Genomic DNA, 16152 nt, shown 5'->3' on the forward strand with positions numbered 1-16152 from the left:
CCCCTTCTGAGGTTCCAGAGTTCTTGTCTGATTACCGGGATGTATTTGATGAGCCCAAGTCCGATACCCTACCTCCGCATAGGGATTGTGATTGTGCTATCGATTTGCTTCCTGGTAGTAAATTCCCAAAAGGTCGACTGTTTAATTTATCTGTGCCTGAGCACGCCGCTATGCGGAGTTATGTGAAGGAGTCCTTGGAGAAGGGGCATATTCGCCCGTCATCGTCGCCATTAGGAGCAGGGTTCTTTTTTGTGGCCAAGAAGGATGGTTCACTGAGACCTTGTATAGATTACCGCCTTCTAAATAAGATCACGGTTAAATTTCAGTACCTCTTGCCGTTGTTATCTGATTTGTTTGCTCGGATTAAGGGGGCTAGTTGGTTCACCAAGATAGATCTTCGTGGTGCGTATAATCTTGTGCGTATTAAGAGAGGCGATGAATGGAAAACTGCATTTAATACGCCCGAGGGCCATTTTGAGTATCTAGTAATGCCATTCGGACTTGCCAATGCTCCATCAGTGTTTCAGTCCTTTATGCATGACATCTTCCGAGAGTACCTGGATAAATTCCTGATTGTGTACTTGGATGACATTTTGATCTTCTCGGATGATTGGGAGTCTCATGTGCAGCAGGTCAGAACGGTGTTTCAGGTCCTGCGTGCTAATTATTTGTTTGTGAAGGGATCAAAGTGTCTCTTTGGTGTTCAGAAGGTTTCATTTTTGGGGTTCATCTTTTCCCCTTCTACTATCGAGATGGACCCTGTTAAGGTCCAAGCCATCCATGACTGGACTCAGCCGACATCTCTGAAAAGTCTGCAAAAGTTCCTGGGCTTTGCTAATTTTTATCGTCGCTTCATCTGCAATTTTTCTAGTATTGCTAAACCATTGACTGGTTTGACCAAGAAGGGTGCTGATGTGGTCAATTGGTCTTCTGCTGCTGTGGAAGCTTTTCAAGAGTTGAAGCGTCGTTTTTCTTCTGCCCCTGTGTTGTGTCAACCAGATGTTTCGCTTCCATTCCAGGTAGAGGTTGATGCTTCGGAGAATGGAGCAGGGGCTGTTTTGTCGCAGAGAAGTTCTGATTGCTCGGTGATGAAACCATGCGCCTTCTTTTCCAGGAAGTTTTCGCCTGCTGAGCGAAATTATGATGTTGGCAATCGAGAGTTGCTGGCCATGAAGTGGGCATTCGAGGAGTGGCGTCATTGGCTTGAAGGAGCCAAGCATCGCGTGGTGGTCTTGACTGATCATAAGAACTTGACTTATCTCGAGTCTGCCAAGCGGTTGAATCCTAGACAGGCTCGTTGGTCGCTGTTTTTTGCCCGTTTTGACTTTGTGATTTCGTACCTTCCGGGCTCTAAAAATGTGAAGGCGGATGCTCTGTCTAGGAGTTTTGTGCCCGACTCTCCGGGTTTATCTGAGCCGGCGGGTATTCTCAAAGAGGGAGTAATTGTGTCTGCCATCTCCCCTGATTTGCGGCGGGTGCTGCAAAAATTTCAGGCTAATAAACCTGATCGTTGCCCAGCGGAGAAACTGTTTGTCCCTGATAGGTGGACGAATAAAGTTATCTCTGAGGTTCATTGTTCGGTGTTGGCTGGTCATCCTGGAATCTTTGGTACCAGAGAGTTAGTGGCTAGATCCTTTTGGTGGCCATCTTTGTCGCGGGATGTGCGTTCTTTTGTGCAGTCCTGTGGGATTTGTGCTCGGGCTAAGCCCTGCTGTTCTCGTGCCAGTGGGTTGCTTTTGCCCTTGCCGGTCCCGAAGAGGCCTTGGACACATATCTCTATGGATTTTATTTCAGATCTTCCCGTCTCTCAAAAGATGTCAGTCATTTGGGTGGTCTGTGATCGCTTCTCTAAGATGGTCCATTTGGTACCCTTGTCTAAATTACCTTCCTCCTCTGATTTGGTGCCATTGTTCTTCCAGCATGTGGTTCTTTTACATAGCATTCCAGAGAATATCGTTTCTGACAGAGGTTCCCAGTTTGTTTCGAGGTTTTGGCGAGCCTTTTGTGCTAGGATGGGCATTGACTTGTCTTTTTCCTCGGCTTTCCATCCTCAGACTAATGGCCAGACCGAACGAACCAATCAGACCTTGGAAACATATCTGAGATGCTTTGTTTCTGCTGATCAGGATGACTGGGTGTCCTTTTTGCCTTTGGCTGAGTTCGCCCTTAATAATCGGGCCAGCTCGGCTACCTTGGTTTCGCCGTTTTTCTGCAACTCTGGGTTCCATCCTCGTTTCTCTTCAGGGCAGGTTGAGTCTTCGGACTGTCCTGGTGTGGATACTGTGGTGGATAGGTTGCAGCAGATTTGGACTCATGTAGTGGACAATTTGACCTTGTCCCAGGAGAAGGCTCAACTTTTCGCTAATCGCAGACGCTGTGTGGGTCCCCGACTTCGTGTTGGGGATTTGGTTTGGTTATCTTCTCGTCATATTCCTATGAAGGTTTCCTCTCCTAAGTTTAAACCTCGTTTCATTGGTCCGTATAGGATTTCTGAGGTTCTTAATCCTGTGTCTTTTCGTCTGACCCTTCCAGATTCTTTTTCCATACATAACGTATTCCATAGGTCATTGTTGCGGAGATACGTGGCACCTATGGTTCCATCTGTTGATCCTCCTGCCCCGGTTTTGGTGGAGGGGGAGTTGGAGTATATTGTGGAGAAAATTTTGGATTCTCGTGTTTCAAGACGGAAACTCCAGTATCTGGTGAAGTGGAAGGGTTATGCTCAGGAAGATAATTCCTGGGTCTTTGCCTCTGATGTCCATGCTCCCGATCTTGTTCGTGCCTTTCATATGGCTCATCCTGGTCGTCCTGGGGGCTCTGGTGAGGGTTCGGTGACCCCTCCTCAAGGGGGGGTACTGTTGTGAATTCTGTGGCAGAGCTCCCTCCTGTGGTCACAAGTGGTACTTCGGCTGATTCTCTCTGTGAGCTTCCGTTGGTGGAGGAGAGTGGTACTGCGGCTTCTGAGTTTCCTTCCTCAGGTGATGTGGTGAAGTCGTTAGGTGCTGCTCTATTTAACTCCACCTAGTGCTTTGATCCTGGCCTCCAGTCAATGTTCTAGTATTGGACCTGTTTCCTCCTGGATCGTTCCTGTGGCCTGCTGCTCTGCATAGCTAAGTTCCGCTTTTGCTATTTTGTTTGCTGTTTTTTCTGTCCAGCTTGCTTATTTGTTTTTTCTCGCTTGCTGGAAGCTCTGGGACGCAGAGGGTCTATCTTCAGGCTAGCTAGTTTCTCAGGCTGTGCCGAGTTGCATAGGGAGCGTTAGGCGCAATCCACGGCTGCCTCTAGTGTGGTTGGAGAGGATTAGGGATTGAGGTCAGCAGAGTTCCCACGTCTCAGAGCTCGTTCTATGTTTTTGGGTTATTGTCAGGTCACTGTATGTGCTCTGACTTCTATGTCCATTGTGGTACTGAATTACCTTATCATAACAGGTTAGGGTTTATTTTCAGGGAATGTCTTATTTTTTTCCATGACAAACATCCACATTTATTCTTGAAAAAAAAATTAATTATTTATTCACACACTGCCACACTGCCGTCACTCAAATATTCAGGGGCTCCGGGCGCCGCCCCCTCCGCGCTGTTTTCGCATGAAATCCGGTGCCTGCGCTGTGTACTACTGTGTGGGGAAGGCGCAAAGAGCTCTGGCCGTCTGATGTCACAGCCAGGCTTGCAGACTGGCGCGCCGGCCGTAAAGCACAGCAGTGATGTCACCGCTGTGCTTTGCTTTACGGCTGGGCGGCGCTCACCAGTCAGTGCGGGAAGCTGAAGGCGATGGACATGACCTGTCACACATAACAATTTAGTTAACGATATCGTTGCTACGTCACAAAAAGCAACGATATCGTTAACGATATCTGTCATGATCCCAATGGCAGGGGATCACAAAAGGACAAGCACAAAAACAAAACAAGCTCTAGGGTGATGGAACCTGAGCTGACCGCGATCCTGAACCTAAACACACAACTAGCAGTAGCCGGGGAACGTGCCTACGATGATTCCTAGACGTCTCGCGCCAGCCGAAGGATTAACTTCCCCTATTAGAAGAAACACAGACCTCACTTGCCTCCAGAGAAACACCCCACAGAAATAGCAGCCCCCCACATGTAATAACGGTGAAATGAGAGGAAAGCACATACATAGTTATGAAAATAGAATCAGCAAAAATGAGGCCCGCTAAAGCTAGATAGCAGAGGATACAAAAGTGAACTGCGCGATCAGCGAAAAACCCTTCAAAAAACCATCCTGAAATTACTTGAACTCATGTGCCAACTCATGGAACATGAGGAGTAATTTCAGCCCACTAGAGCAACCAGCAGCAAGGAATCACATATCTGCAAGCTGGACTAAGACAAAAATTAAGCAAAACATGGAACAGGAAAATCAAAACTTAGCTTGTCCTGAAGATAACAGACGCAGGGAGCAGAGGTAAAAAGACACGCTGATTACATTGATAGCCGGCGAGGAAATGACAAAAAAGCCAGGTTAAATAGGAAACTCCCATAACCTGATGGAACAGGTGGACACCAGAGACCGCAGAGAACACAAGTCACCCAGTACCATCAGTAACCACCAGAGGGAGCCCAAAAACAGAACTCACAACAGTACCCCCCCCTTGAGGAGGGGTCACCGAACCCTCACGAGAACCACCAGGGCGACCAGGATGAGCCCTATGAAAAGCACGGACCAAATCGGCAGCATGAACATCAGAGGCAATCACCCAAGAATTATCCTCCTGACCATAACCCTTCCACTTGACCAAATACTGGAGTTTCCGTCTGGAAACACGAGAATCCAAGATCTTCTCCACAACATACTCCAATTCACCCTCCACCAGCACCGGAGCAGGAGGCTCAAGCGAAGGAACGACAGGTACCTCATACTTCCGCAACAACGACCGATGGAACACATTATGAATAGCAAACGATGCCGGGAGATCCAAACGAAACGACACAGGGTTAAGAATTTCCAAGATCTTATTGGGACCGATGAACCGAGGCTTGAACTTAGGAGAAGAGACCTTCATAGGAACAAAACGAGAAGACAACCACACCAAGTCCCCAACAAGAAGTCGAGGACCCACGCGGCGACGGCGATTAGCAAACTGCTGAGCCCTCTCCTGGGACAACTTCAAATTGTCCACCACATGACTCCAAATCCGATGCAACCTATCCACCACCATGTCCACTCCAGGACAATCAGAAGGCTCCACCTGACCAGAGGAAAAACGAGGATGAAACCCCGAATTACAAAAGAAAGGAGAAACCAAGGTAGCAGAACTAGCCCGATTATTAAGGGCAAACTCGGCAAGCGGCAAAAAGGAAACCCAGTCATCTTGATCAGCAAAAACAAAACACCTTAAATAAGTTTCTAAAGTCTGATTAGTTCGTTCCGTCTGGCTATTCGTCTGGGGATGGAATGCAGACGAAAAGGACAAATCAATGCCCATCTTAGCACAGAACGTCCGCCAAAATCTAGACACAAACTGGGATCCCCTGTCAGAAACGATGTTCTCCGGAATGCCATGCAAACGGACCATGTTTTGAAAAAACAGAGGGACCAACTCAGAGGAGGAAGGTAACTTAGGCAAGGGTACCAGATGAACCATCTTAGAAAAGCGGTCACACACAACCCATATGACGGACATTTTTTGAGAGACAGGGAGATCCGAAATAAAGTCCATGGAAATGTGCTTCCAAGGCCTCTTCGGGATAGGCAAAGGTGACAACAATCCACTGGCCCGAGAACAGCAAGGCTTAGCCCGAGCGCAAACTCCACAAGACTGCACGAAAGAACGCACATCCCTCGACAAGGAAGGCCACCAAAAAGACCTGGCCACCAAGTCTCTAGTACCAAATATTCCAGGATGACCTGCCAACACAGAAGAATGGACCTCGGAGATGACTCTACTGGTCCAATTATCCGGAACAAACAGTTTTTCCGGCGGACAACGATCAGGTTTATCCGCCTGAAACTCCTGCAAAGCACGTCGCAAGTCTGGGGAGACAGCCGACAAAATCACCCCATCCCTAAGGATACCAGTGGGCTCAGAATTTCCAGGGGAGTCAGGCACAAAACTCCTAGAAAGGGCATCCGCCTTCACATTCTTTGAACCTGGCAGGTATGAAACCACAAAATTGAAACGGGAGAAAAACAGTGACCAACGAGCCTGTCTAGGATTCAGACGCTTGGCAGACTCAAGGTACATCAGATTTTTGTGATCAGTCAAGACCACCACATGATGTCTAGCACCCTCAAGCCAATGACGCCACTCCTCAAATGCCCACTTCATGGCCAAAAGCTCCCGATTACCAACATCATAATTCCGTTCAGCGGGCGAAAATTTTCTAGAAAAGAACGCACATGGCTTCATCACTGAGCCATCGGAGCTTCTCTGTGACAAAACCGCCCCCGCTCCGATCTCGGAAGCATCAACCTCAACCTGAAAAGGAAGCGACGTATCTGGCTGACGCAACACAGGAGCAGAAAAAAACCGGCGTTTAAGTTCCTGAAAGGCCTCCACAGCCGCAGGAGACCAATCAGTAACATCAGCACCCTTTTTAGTCAAATCCGTCAAAGGCTTAACAACACTAGAAAAATTAGTTATGAAGCGACGATAAAAATTAGCAAAGCCCAAGAACTTCTGTAGACTCTTAAGAGATGTAGGCTGCGTCCAGTCACAAATAGCCTGAACCTTGACGGGATCCATCTCAATAGTAGAAGGGGAAAAAATATACCCCAAAAAAGAAATCTTCTGGACTCCAAAGAGACATTTAGAACCCTTTACAAACAAAGAATTGGCCCGCAGGACCTGAAACACCTTCCTGACCTGCTGAACATGAGACTCCCAGTCATCAGAAAAAATCAAAACATCATCCAAATACACGATAATAAATTTATCCAGATATTCACAGAAAATATCGTGCATAAAAGACTGGAAGACAGAAGGAGCATTAGAAAGTCCAAAAGGCATCACCAAATACTCGAAATGGCCCTCAGGCGTATTAAATGCGGTTTTCCACTCATCACCCTGCCTTATCCGCACAAGATTATACGCACCCCGAAGATCAATCTTAGTGAACCATTTAGCCCCCTTAATGCGAGCGAACAAATCAGTCAACAATGGCAAAGGATACTGATATTTGACTGTAATCCTATTCAAAAGACGATAATCTATGCAAGGCCTTAAGGAACCATCTTTTTTGGCCACAAAAAAAAAAACCTGCTCCCAAAGGGGACGAAGATGGACGGATATGTCCCTTTTCCAAGGACTCCTTAACATAATTCCGCATAGCAGTATGCTCTGGCACTGACAGATTGAACAAACGACTTTTAGGGAATTTACTGCCAGGAATCAAATCTATAGCACAATCGCAATCCCTGTGAGGAGGAAGTGAACTGAGCTTAGGCTCCTCAAAAACCTCCCGATAATCAGACAAAAATACCGGAACCTCAGAAGGAGTAGATGAAGCAATAGAAATCGGAGATGCATCATCATGAACCCCCTGACATCCCCAGCTTAACACAGACATTGTTTTCCAGTCCAGGACTGGGTTATGAGTTTGTAACCATGGCAGACCAAGCACTAAGACATCATGTAAATTATACAGTACCAGGAAGCGAATCACCTCCTGATGAACGGGAGTCATACGCATGGTCACTTGTGTCCAGTACTGAGGTTTATTCATAGCCAAAGGTGTAGAGTCAATTCCTTTCAAAGGAATAGGAACTTCCAGAGGCTCCAGACTAAACCCACAGTGATTGGCAAATGACCAATCCATAAGACTCAGGGCAGCGCCTGAATCCACATAGGCATCGACGGAAATGGATGATAATGAACAAATCAGCGTCACAGACAGAATGAACTTAGACTGTAAAGTACCAATGGCAACAGACTTATCAACCTTTTTTGTGCGTTTAGAGCATGCTGATATAACATGAGCTGAATCACCACAATAAAAACACAATCCATTTTTCCGCCTATAATTTTGCCGTTCACTTCTGGACTGAATTCTATCACATTGCATTATCTCAGGTGCCTGTTCAGAAGACACCGCCAAATGGTGCACAGGTTTGCGCTCCCGTAAACGCCGATCAATCTGAATAGCCATAGTCATGGACTCATTCAGACCTGTAGGCGCCGGGAACCCCACCATAACATCTTTAATGGCCACAGAAAGGCCATCTCTGAATTTTGCAGCCAGAGCGCACTCATTCCACTGAGTAAGCACCGACCACTTCCGAAATTTCTGACAATATATTTCTGCTTCATCTTGCCCCTGAGAGAGAGCCAATAAAGCTTTTTCAGCCTGAATCTCTAGGTTAGGTTCCTCATAGAGCAAACCCAATGCCAGAAAAAACGCATCCACATTGAGCAACGCAGGATCCCCTGGTGCCAATGCAAATGCCCAATTCTGAGGGTCACCCCGCAGGAAAGATATAACAATCTTGACCTGCTGAGCAGGGTCTCCAGAGGAGCGAGATTTCAAGGAAAGAAACAACTTGCAATTGTTCCTAAAATTCAGAAAACTAGATCTATCTCCAGAAAAAAACTCTGGGACAGGAATTCTAGGTTCAGACATAGGCGTATGTGCAACAAAATCTTGTATATTTTGAACCTTAGCAGCAAGATTATTCAGGCTGGAAGCCAAACTCTGGACGTCCATGATAAACAGCTGAGGTCAGAGCCATTCAAGGATTAAGAGGAGGTAAGACGCAGCCAGGCTGCAATTAAGGCTAGGCAGCAAACTCTGAGGGAAGGAAAAAAAAAAAATAAATTTGCTGGCTCTGTGTCAGGGTCAGGATGAAATAGAGGTATATTGTCAGAAATTTAGAAAGTGGTCCGTACTCACTCAGTGGAATGAAGGTGCGCTCGCAGCTATTTTCAGAAAGGGTCTCTATGAAGCCCTTAAGGATGTCATGGTGGGATTTCCTATGCCTGCTGGTCTGAATGAGTCTATGTCTTTGGCCATTCAGATCGGTCGACGCTTGCGTGAGCGTAAATCTGTGCACCATTTGGCGGTATTATCTGAGCATAAACTTGAGCCTATGCAGTGCGATAGGACTTTGACCAGAGTTGAACGGCAAGAACACAGACGTCTGAATGGGCTGTGTTTCTATTGTGGTGATTCCACTCATGCTATCTCTGATTGTCCTAAGCGCACTAAGCGGTTCGCTAGGTCTGCCACCATTGGTACGGTACAGTCAAAATTTCTTTTGTCCGTTACCTTGATCTGCTCTTTGTCATCTTATTCTGTCATGGCATTTGTGGATTCAGGCGCTGCCCTGAATTTGATGGACTTGGAGTATGCTAGGCGTTGTGGGTTTTTCTTGGAGCCCTTGCAGTGTCCTATTCCATTGAGAGGAATTGATGCTACGCCTTTGGCCAAGAATAAGCCTCAGTACTGGACCCAGCTGACCATGTGCATGGCTCCTGCACATCAGGAGGTTATTCGCTTTCTGGTGTTGCATAATCTGCATGATGTGGTCGTGTTGGGGTTGCCATGGCTACAAGTCCATAATCCAGTATTAGATTGGAAATCCATGTCTGTGTCCAGCTGGGGTTGTCAGGGGGTACATAGTGATGTCCCATTTCTGTCTATTTCGTCATCCACCCCTTCTGAGGTTCCAGAGTTCTTGTCTGATTACCGGGATGTATTTGATGAGCCCAAGTCCGATACCCTACCTCCGCATAGGGATTGTGATTGTGCTATCGATTTGATTCCTGGTAGTAAATTCCCAAAAGGTCGACTGTTTAATTTATCTGTGCCTGAGCACGCCGCTATGCGGAGTTATGTGAAGGAGTCCTTGGAGAAGGGGCATATTCGCCCGTCATCGTCGCCATTAGGAGCAGGGTTCTTTTTTGTGGCCAAGAAGGATGGTTCGCTGAGACCTTGTATAGATTACCGCCTTCTAAATAAGATCACGGTTAAATTTCAGTACCCCTTGCCGTTGTTATCTGATTTGTTTGCTCGGATTAAGGGGGCTAGTTGGTTCACCAAGATAGATCTTCGTGGTGCGTATAATCTTGTGTGTATTAAGCGAGGCGATGAATGGAAAACTGCATTTAATACGCCCGAGGGCCATTTTGAGTATCTAGTAATGCCATTCGGACTTGCCAATGCTCCATCAGTGTTTCAGTCCTTTATGCATGACATCTTCCGAGAGTACCTGGATAAATTCCTGATTGTGTACTTGGATGACATTTTGATCTTCTCGGATGATTGGGAGTCTCATGTGAAGCAGGTCAGAACGGTGTTTCAGGTCCTGCGTGCTAATTCTTTGTTTGTGAAGGGATCAAAGTGTCTCTTTGGTGTTCAGAAGGTTTCATTTTTGGGGTTCATCTTTTCCCCTTCTACTATCGAGATGGACCTTGTTAAGGTCCAAGCCATCCATGATTGGACTCAGCCGACATCTCTGAAAAGTCTGCAAAATTCCTGGGCTTTGCTAATTTTTATCGTCGCTTCATCTGCAATTTTTCTAGTATTGCTAAACCATTGACCGATTTGACCAAGAAGGGTGCTGATGTGGTCAATTGGTCTTCTGCTGCTGTGGAAGCTTTTCAAAAGTTGAAGCGTCGTTTTTCTTCTGCCCCTGTGTTGTGTCAATCAGATGTTTCGCTTCCATTCCAGGTCGAGGTTGATGCTTCTGAGATTGGAGCAGGGGCTGTTTTGTCGCAGAGAAGTTCTGATTGCTCGGTGATGAAACCATGCGCCTTCTTTTCCTGGAAGTTTTCGCCTGCTGAGCGAAATTATGATGTTGGCAATCGAGAGTTGCTGGCCATGAAGTGGGCATTCGAGGAGTGGCGTCATTGGCTTGAAGGAGCTAAGCATCGCGTGGTGGTCTTGACTGATCATAAGAACTTGACTTATCTCGAGTTTGCCAAGCGGTTGAATCCTAGACAGGCTCATTGGTCGCTGTTTTTTGCCCGTTTTGACTTTGTGATTTCGTACCTTCCGGGCTCTAAAAATGTGAAGGGGGATGCTCTGTCTAGGAGTTTTGTGCCCGAGTCTCCGGGTTTATCTGAGCCGGCGGGTATTCTCAAAGAGGGAGTAATTGTGTCTGCCATCTCCCCTGATTTGCGGCGGGTGCTGCAAAAATTTCAGGCTAATAAACCTGATCGTTGCCCAGCGGAGAAACTGCTTGTCCCTGATAGGTGGACGAATAAAGTTATCTCCGAGGTTCATTGTTCGGTGTTGGCTGGTCATCCTGGAATCTTTGGTACCAGAGAGTTAGTGGCTAGATCCTTTTGGTGGCCATCTCTGTCGCGGGATGTGCATTCTTTTGTGCAGTCCTGTGGGATTTGTGCTCGGGCTAAGCCCTGCTGTTCTCGTGCCAGTGGGTTGCTTTTGCCCTTGCCGGTCCCGAAGAGGCCTTGGACACATATCTCTATGGATTTTATTTCAGATCTTCCCGTCTCTCAAAAGATGTCAGTCATTTGGGTGGTCTGTGATCGCTTCTCTAAGATGGTCCATTTGGTACCCTTGTCTAAATTACCTTCCTCCTCTGATTTGGTGCCATTGTTCTTCCAGCATGTGGTTCGTTTACATAGCATTCCAGAGAATATCGTTTCTGACAGAGGTTCCCAGTTTGTTTTGAGGTTTTGGCGAGCCTTTTGTGCTAGGATGGGCATTGACTTGTCTTTTTCCTCGGCTTTCCATCCTCAGACTAATGGCCAGACCGAACGAACCAATCAGACCTTGGAAACATATCTGAGATGCTTTGTTTCTGCTGATCAGGATGACTGGGTGTCCTTTTTGCCTTTGGCTGAGTTCGCCCTTATTAATCGGGCCAGCTCGGCTACCTTGGTTTCGCCGTTTTTCTGCAACTCTGGGTTCCATCCACGTTTCTCTTCAGGGCAGGGTGAGTCTTCGGACTGTCCTGGTGTGGATACTGTGGTGGACAGGTTGCAGCAGATTTGGACTCATGTAGTGGACAATTTGACCTTGTCCCAGGAGAAGGCTCAACGTTTCGCTAATCGCAGACGCTGTGTGGGTCCCCGACTTCGTGTTGGGGATTTGGTTTGGTTATCTTCTCGTCATATTCCTATGAAGGTTTCCTCTCCTAAGTTTAAACCTCGTTTCATTGGTCCGTATAGGATATCTGAGGTTCTTAATCCTGTGTCTTTTCGTCTGACCCTTCCAGATTCTTTTTCCATACATAACGTATTCCATAGGTCATTGTTGCGGAGATACGTGGCACCTATGGTTCCATCTGTTGATCCTCCTGCCCCGGTTTTGGTGGAGGGGGAGTTGGAGTATATTGTGGAGAAGATTTTGGATTCTCGTGTTTCAAGATGGAAACTCCAGTATCTGGTTAAGTGGAAGGGTTATGCTCAGGAAGATAATTCCTGGGTCTTTGCCTCTGATGTCCATGCTCCCGATCTTGTTCGTGCCTTTCATGTGGCTCATCCTGGTCGTCCTGGGGGCTCTGGTGAGAGTTCGGTGACCCCTCCTAAGGGGGGGTACTGTTGTGAATTCTGTGGCAGAGCTCCCTCCTGTGGTCACGAGTGGTACTTCGGCTGATTCTGTCTGTGAGCTTCCGTTGGTGGAGGGGAGTGGTACTGCGGCTTCTGAGTTTCTTTCCTCACGTGATGTGGTGAAGTTGTTAGGTGCTGCTCTATTTAACTCCACCTGGTGCTCTGATCCTGGCCTCCAGTCAATGTTCTAGTATTGGACCTGTTTCCTCCTGGATCGTTCCTGTGGCCTGCTGCTCTGCATAGCTAAGTTCCGCTTTTGCTATTTTGTTTGCTGTTTTTTCTGTCCAGCTTGCTTATTTGTTTTTTTCTTGCTTGCTGGAAGCTCTGGGACGCAGAGGGTGTACCTCCGTGCTGTTAGTTCGGTACGGAGGGTCTTTTTGCCCCTTTGCATGGTTTTTTGTAGGGTTTTGTGTTGACCGCAAAGTTACCTTTCCTATCCTCGCTCTGTTCAGAAAGTCGGGCCTCACTTTGCTAAATCTATTTCATCTCTACGTTTGTCTTTTCATCTTAACTCACAGTCATTATATGTGGGGGCTGCCTTTTCCTTTGGGGTATTTCTCTGAGGCAAGGTAGGCTTATTTTCTATCTTCAGGCTAGCTAGTTTCTCAGGCTGTGCCGAGTTGCATAGGGAGCGTTAGGCGCAATCCACGGCTGCCTCTAGTGTGGTTGGAGAGGATTAGGGATTGCGGTCAGCAGAGTTCCCACGTCTCAGAGCTCGTTCTATGTTTTTGGGTTATTGTCAGGTCACTGTATGTGCTCTGACTTCTATGTCCATTGTGGTACTGAATTACCTTATCATAACATTAGGTTGAGGGTGCCAATACTTTTGTCTGGCCCATTCTTGGAGTTTTGTGTGAAATGATCAATGTTTTGCTTTTTGCTTCATTCTCTTTTGTGTTTTTTCATTTAAGACAAATTAAATGAAGGTAATAATACCAAATAATTTGTGTTTGCAATCATTTTCAGGAAGAAAATGAGTATTATCTGACAGAATTGCAGGGGTGTCAATACTTTTGACCATGACTGTATATATGTATAGATTTGAACACATAGCTACAGATCTATGGAACATAATTCATTTTTCAAAAAATGGATACCATGGACAGGCTAAGCCACTCTATCGACGAGATCCCGGGGCTTGCCCTGGCCTTCACACTTAAGCCCCTGTACAGGGAGCTAGACTTACACAGGGGCCCCAGGATTAAGGTCACAGGACAGGCTGATGGTTGATGATGCATGCTGCCAGAAAGCATAGTTTGGTAGCCAAGTAAGCACAGGACGTACATGTAGGGACAAAATCATAAGGCAAGAGAATAGTCAGTAAACAAGGCAAGGTCAGGAACAGGAATATCCATTGGAAATACAAGTAAAGCACAAAGTCATTCTCCAAATTAAAATGGAGAGCAACATTTCAGGAGCTCAAATCAGCGTAGGCAACATAGCAGAGAGTAAACACTGATAGAAATTAACTATTGAACTCTTGAACTCCCAGCCTGGGTCGAACTACAAATAACAGAAAACAAAGAACTAAAGTTGTTGCCCATGTTGCCCTCGATATGAGCACAGTGCCGCCCGGCGACAGGAGAGACAGGAAGTGCAGGCACCAATACCGATGTCACTCCAGTGTTTTAATCCTCAACATTTAGAAGATAGTGGGCAGTCAAGAAAAAATCTCTACTATTAGTTACTGTAAGTTAGTGGAATAAGCAAAAAACACATGTAGGCACATTACACTCTATATAAGATACACGAATCAAAAAGTGGTTCTCACCTGCATATCTTGATACACGGATTCAATATTCGCAAAATAGAGAAATAAATAGGCAATCAGTTGTGCAATCATTAGTATGGTAAACACATCTACAAATGAAAAATGGAAATATAAAACATTGCAATTATAGAATGGAGATTAGTACTTTAGATTTCAATCTAGAACAACTGTGGTATTGTTGACCTGTACAATAAGAAGATATAATGTACATACCTCCTGCTTAGAATATTGTAACAAAAAATTCATTAGATATAAAAAGAATTACAAGGGAGCCATTACTCAATATGTAAAATTAACAAATAAAATCTAATACCTACAATACAGTACTATACTGTGCTTAAGTAAATACCATTATGGATTAGCTAAATAAATCCTAATAGCTCCAATCATAAAGTAATCTGTTATCAGCCATTTCTAAATCTAAATAATCCTACTATAACATGATTAATTTTGAAGGTAATACATTTTGGATGCCAGGTGAGCATAAATTTCACTTTCAGTTGGGGAGGTTGATGGGCTCTTGTACAAATGCATGTGTTTCCCCAAAAACAAGATCTACCTTGACAATAAGCTCTAGTATGATTTTACAGGATGTTTGGAGTATGTTTAAAATATAAGCCCTGTTCAAAAAATAACCCTAGTTACAGTCCTGGCAGGCATAAGAGGGGTACAAACTGGAAAATTGCCCAAGGTCCTCAATCTCTTAGGAGGGCCCAGCATTTCTATTCCAAGGTAAAACTACTTAAAGATATTTGGTAACATCATGGTCATGTGACCATCATGTCACCAAAGGTCTTTTACCTGCATGAATCTAGAGGAATTGAAGTGGAGACAGGCTGGAAATAGGGGCCGGTGTTAGGTGGGGAATTGGGAAATTACCCAAGGTTCTCACTCTCTTAGGGTACCGTCACACATAACGATATCTGTTGTGAGTTCTGTTTTTGGGCTCCCTCTGGTGGTTACTGATGGTACTGGGTGACTTGTGTTCTCTGCGGTCTCTGGTGTCCACCTGTTCCATCAGGTTATGGGAGTTTCCTATTTAACCTGGCTTTTTTGTCATTTCCTCGCCGGCTATCAATGTAATCAGCGTGTCTTTTTACCTCTGCTCCCTGCGTCTGTTATCTTCAGGACAAGCTAAGTTTTGATTTTCCTGTTCCATGTTTTGCTTAATTTTTGTCTTAGTCCAGCTTGCAGATATGTGATTCCTTGCTGCTGGTTGCTCTAGTGGGCTGAAATTACTCCTCATGTTCCATGAGTTGGCACATGAGTTCAAGTAATTTCAGGATGGTTTTTTGAAGGGTTTTTCGCTGATCGCGCAGTTCACTTTTGTATCCTCTGCTATCTAGCTTTAGCGGGCCTCATTTTTGCTGATTCTATTTTCATAACTATGTATGTGCTTTCCTCTCATTTCACCGTTATTACATGTGGGGGGCTGCTATTTCTGTGGGGTGTTTCTCTGGAGGCAAGTGAGGTCTGTGTTTCTTCTAATAGGGAAAGTTAATCCTTCGGCTGGCGCGAGACGTCTAGGAATCATCGTAGGCACGTTCCCCGGCTACTGCTAGTTGTGTGTTTAGGTTCAGGATCGCGGTCAGCTCAGGTTCCATCACCCTAGAGCTTGTTTTGTTTTTGTGCTTGTCCTTTTGTGATCCCCTGCCATTGGGATCATGACAGATATCGTTAACGATATCGTTGCTTTTTGTGACGTAGCAACGATATCGTTAACTAAATTGTTATGTGTGACAGGTCATGTCCATCGCCTTCAGCTTCCCGCACTGACTGGTGAGCGCCGCCCAGCCGTAAAGCAAAGCACAGCGGTGACATCACTGCTGTGCTTTACGGCCGGCGCGCCAGTCTGCAAGCCTGGCTGTGACATCAGATGGCCAGAGCTCTTTGCGCCTTCCCCACAC

General features: G+C 45.9%; 1 protein-coding gene across 3 annotated transcripts in view; it reads right to left on the reverse strand.

Moving 5' to 3' along the window:
* The window catches only part of LOC138638124 (probable cation-transporting ATPase 13A4), a 581505-nt gene that overhangs the window by 35557 nt on the left and 529796 nt on the right, over positions 1-16152 (reverse strand). For all 3 annotated transcript variants that reach the window (XM_069727152.1, XM_069727151.1, XM_069727153.1), the window contains one exon: positions 14246-14334. In XM_069727152.1, coding sequence (XP_069583253.1) covers positions 14246-14334 — 89 coding nt within the window. The remainder of the gene's footprint in view (positions 1-14245; positions 14335-16152) is intronic.

This window comes from Ranitomeya imitator, chromosome 5, assembly GCF_032444005.1.
Source record: "Ranitomeya imitator isolate aRanImi1 chromosome 5, aRanImi1.pri, whole genome shotgun sequence".
Classification (NCBI taxonomy): domain Eukaryota; kingdom Metazoa; phylum Chordata; class Amphibia; order Anura; family Dendrobatidae; genus Ranitomeya; species Ranitomeya imitator.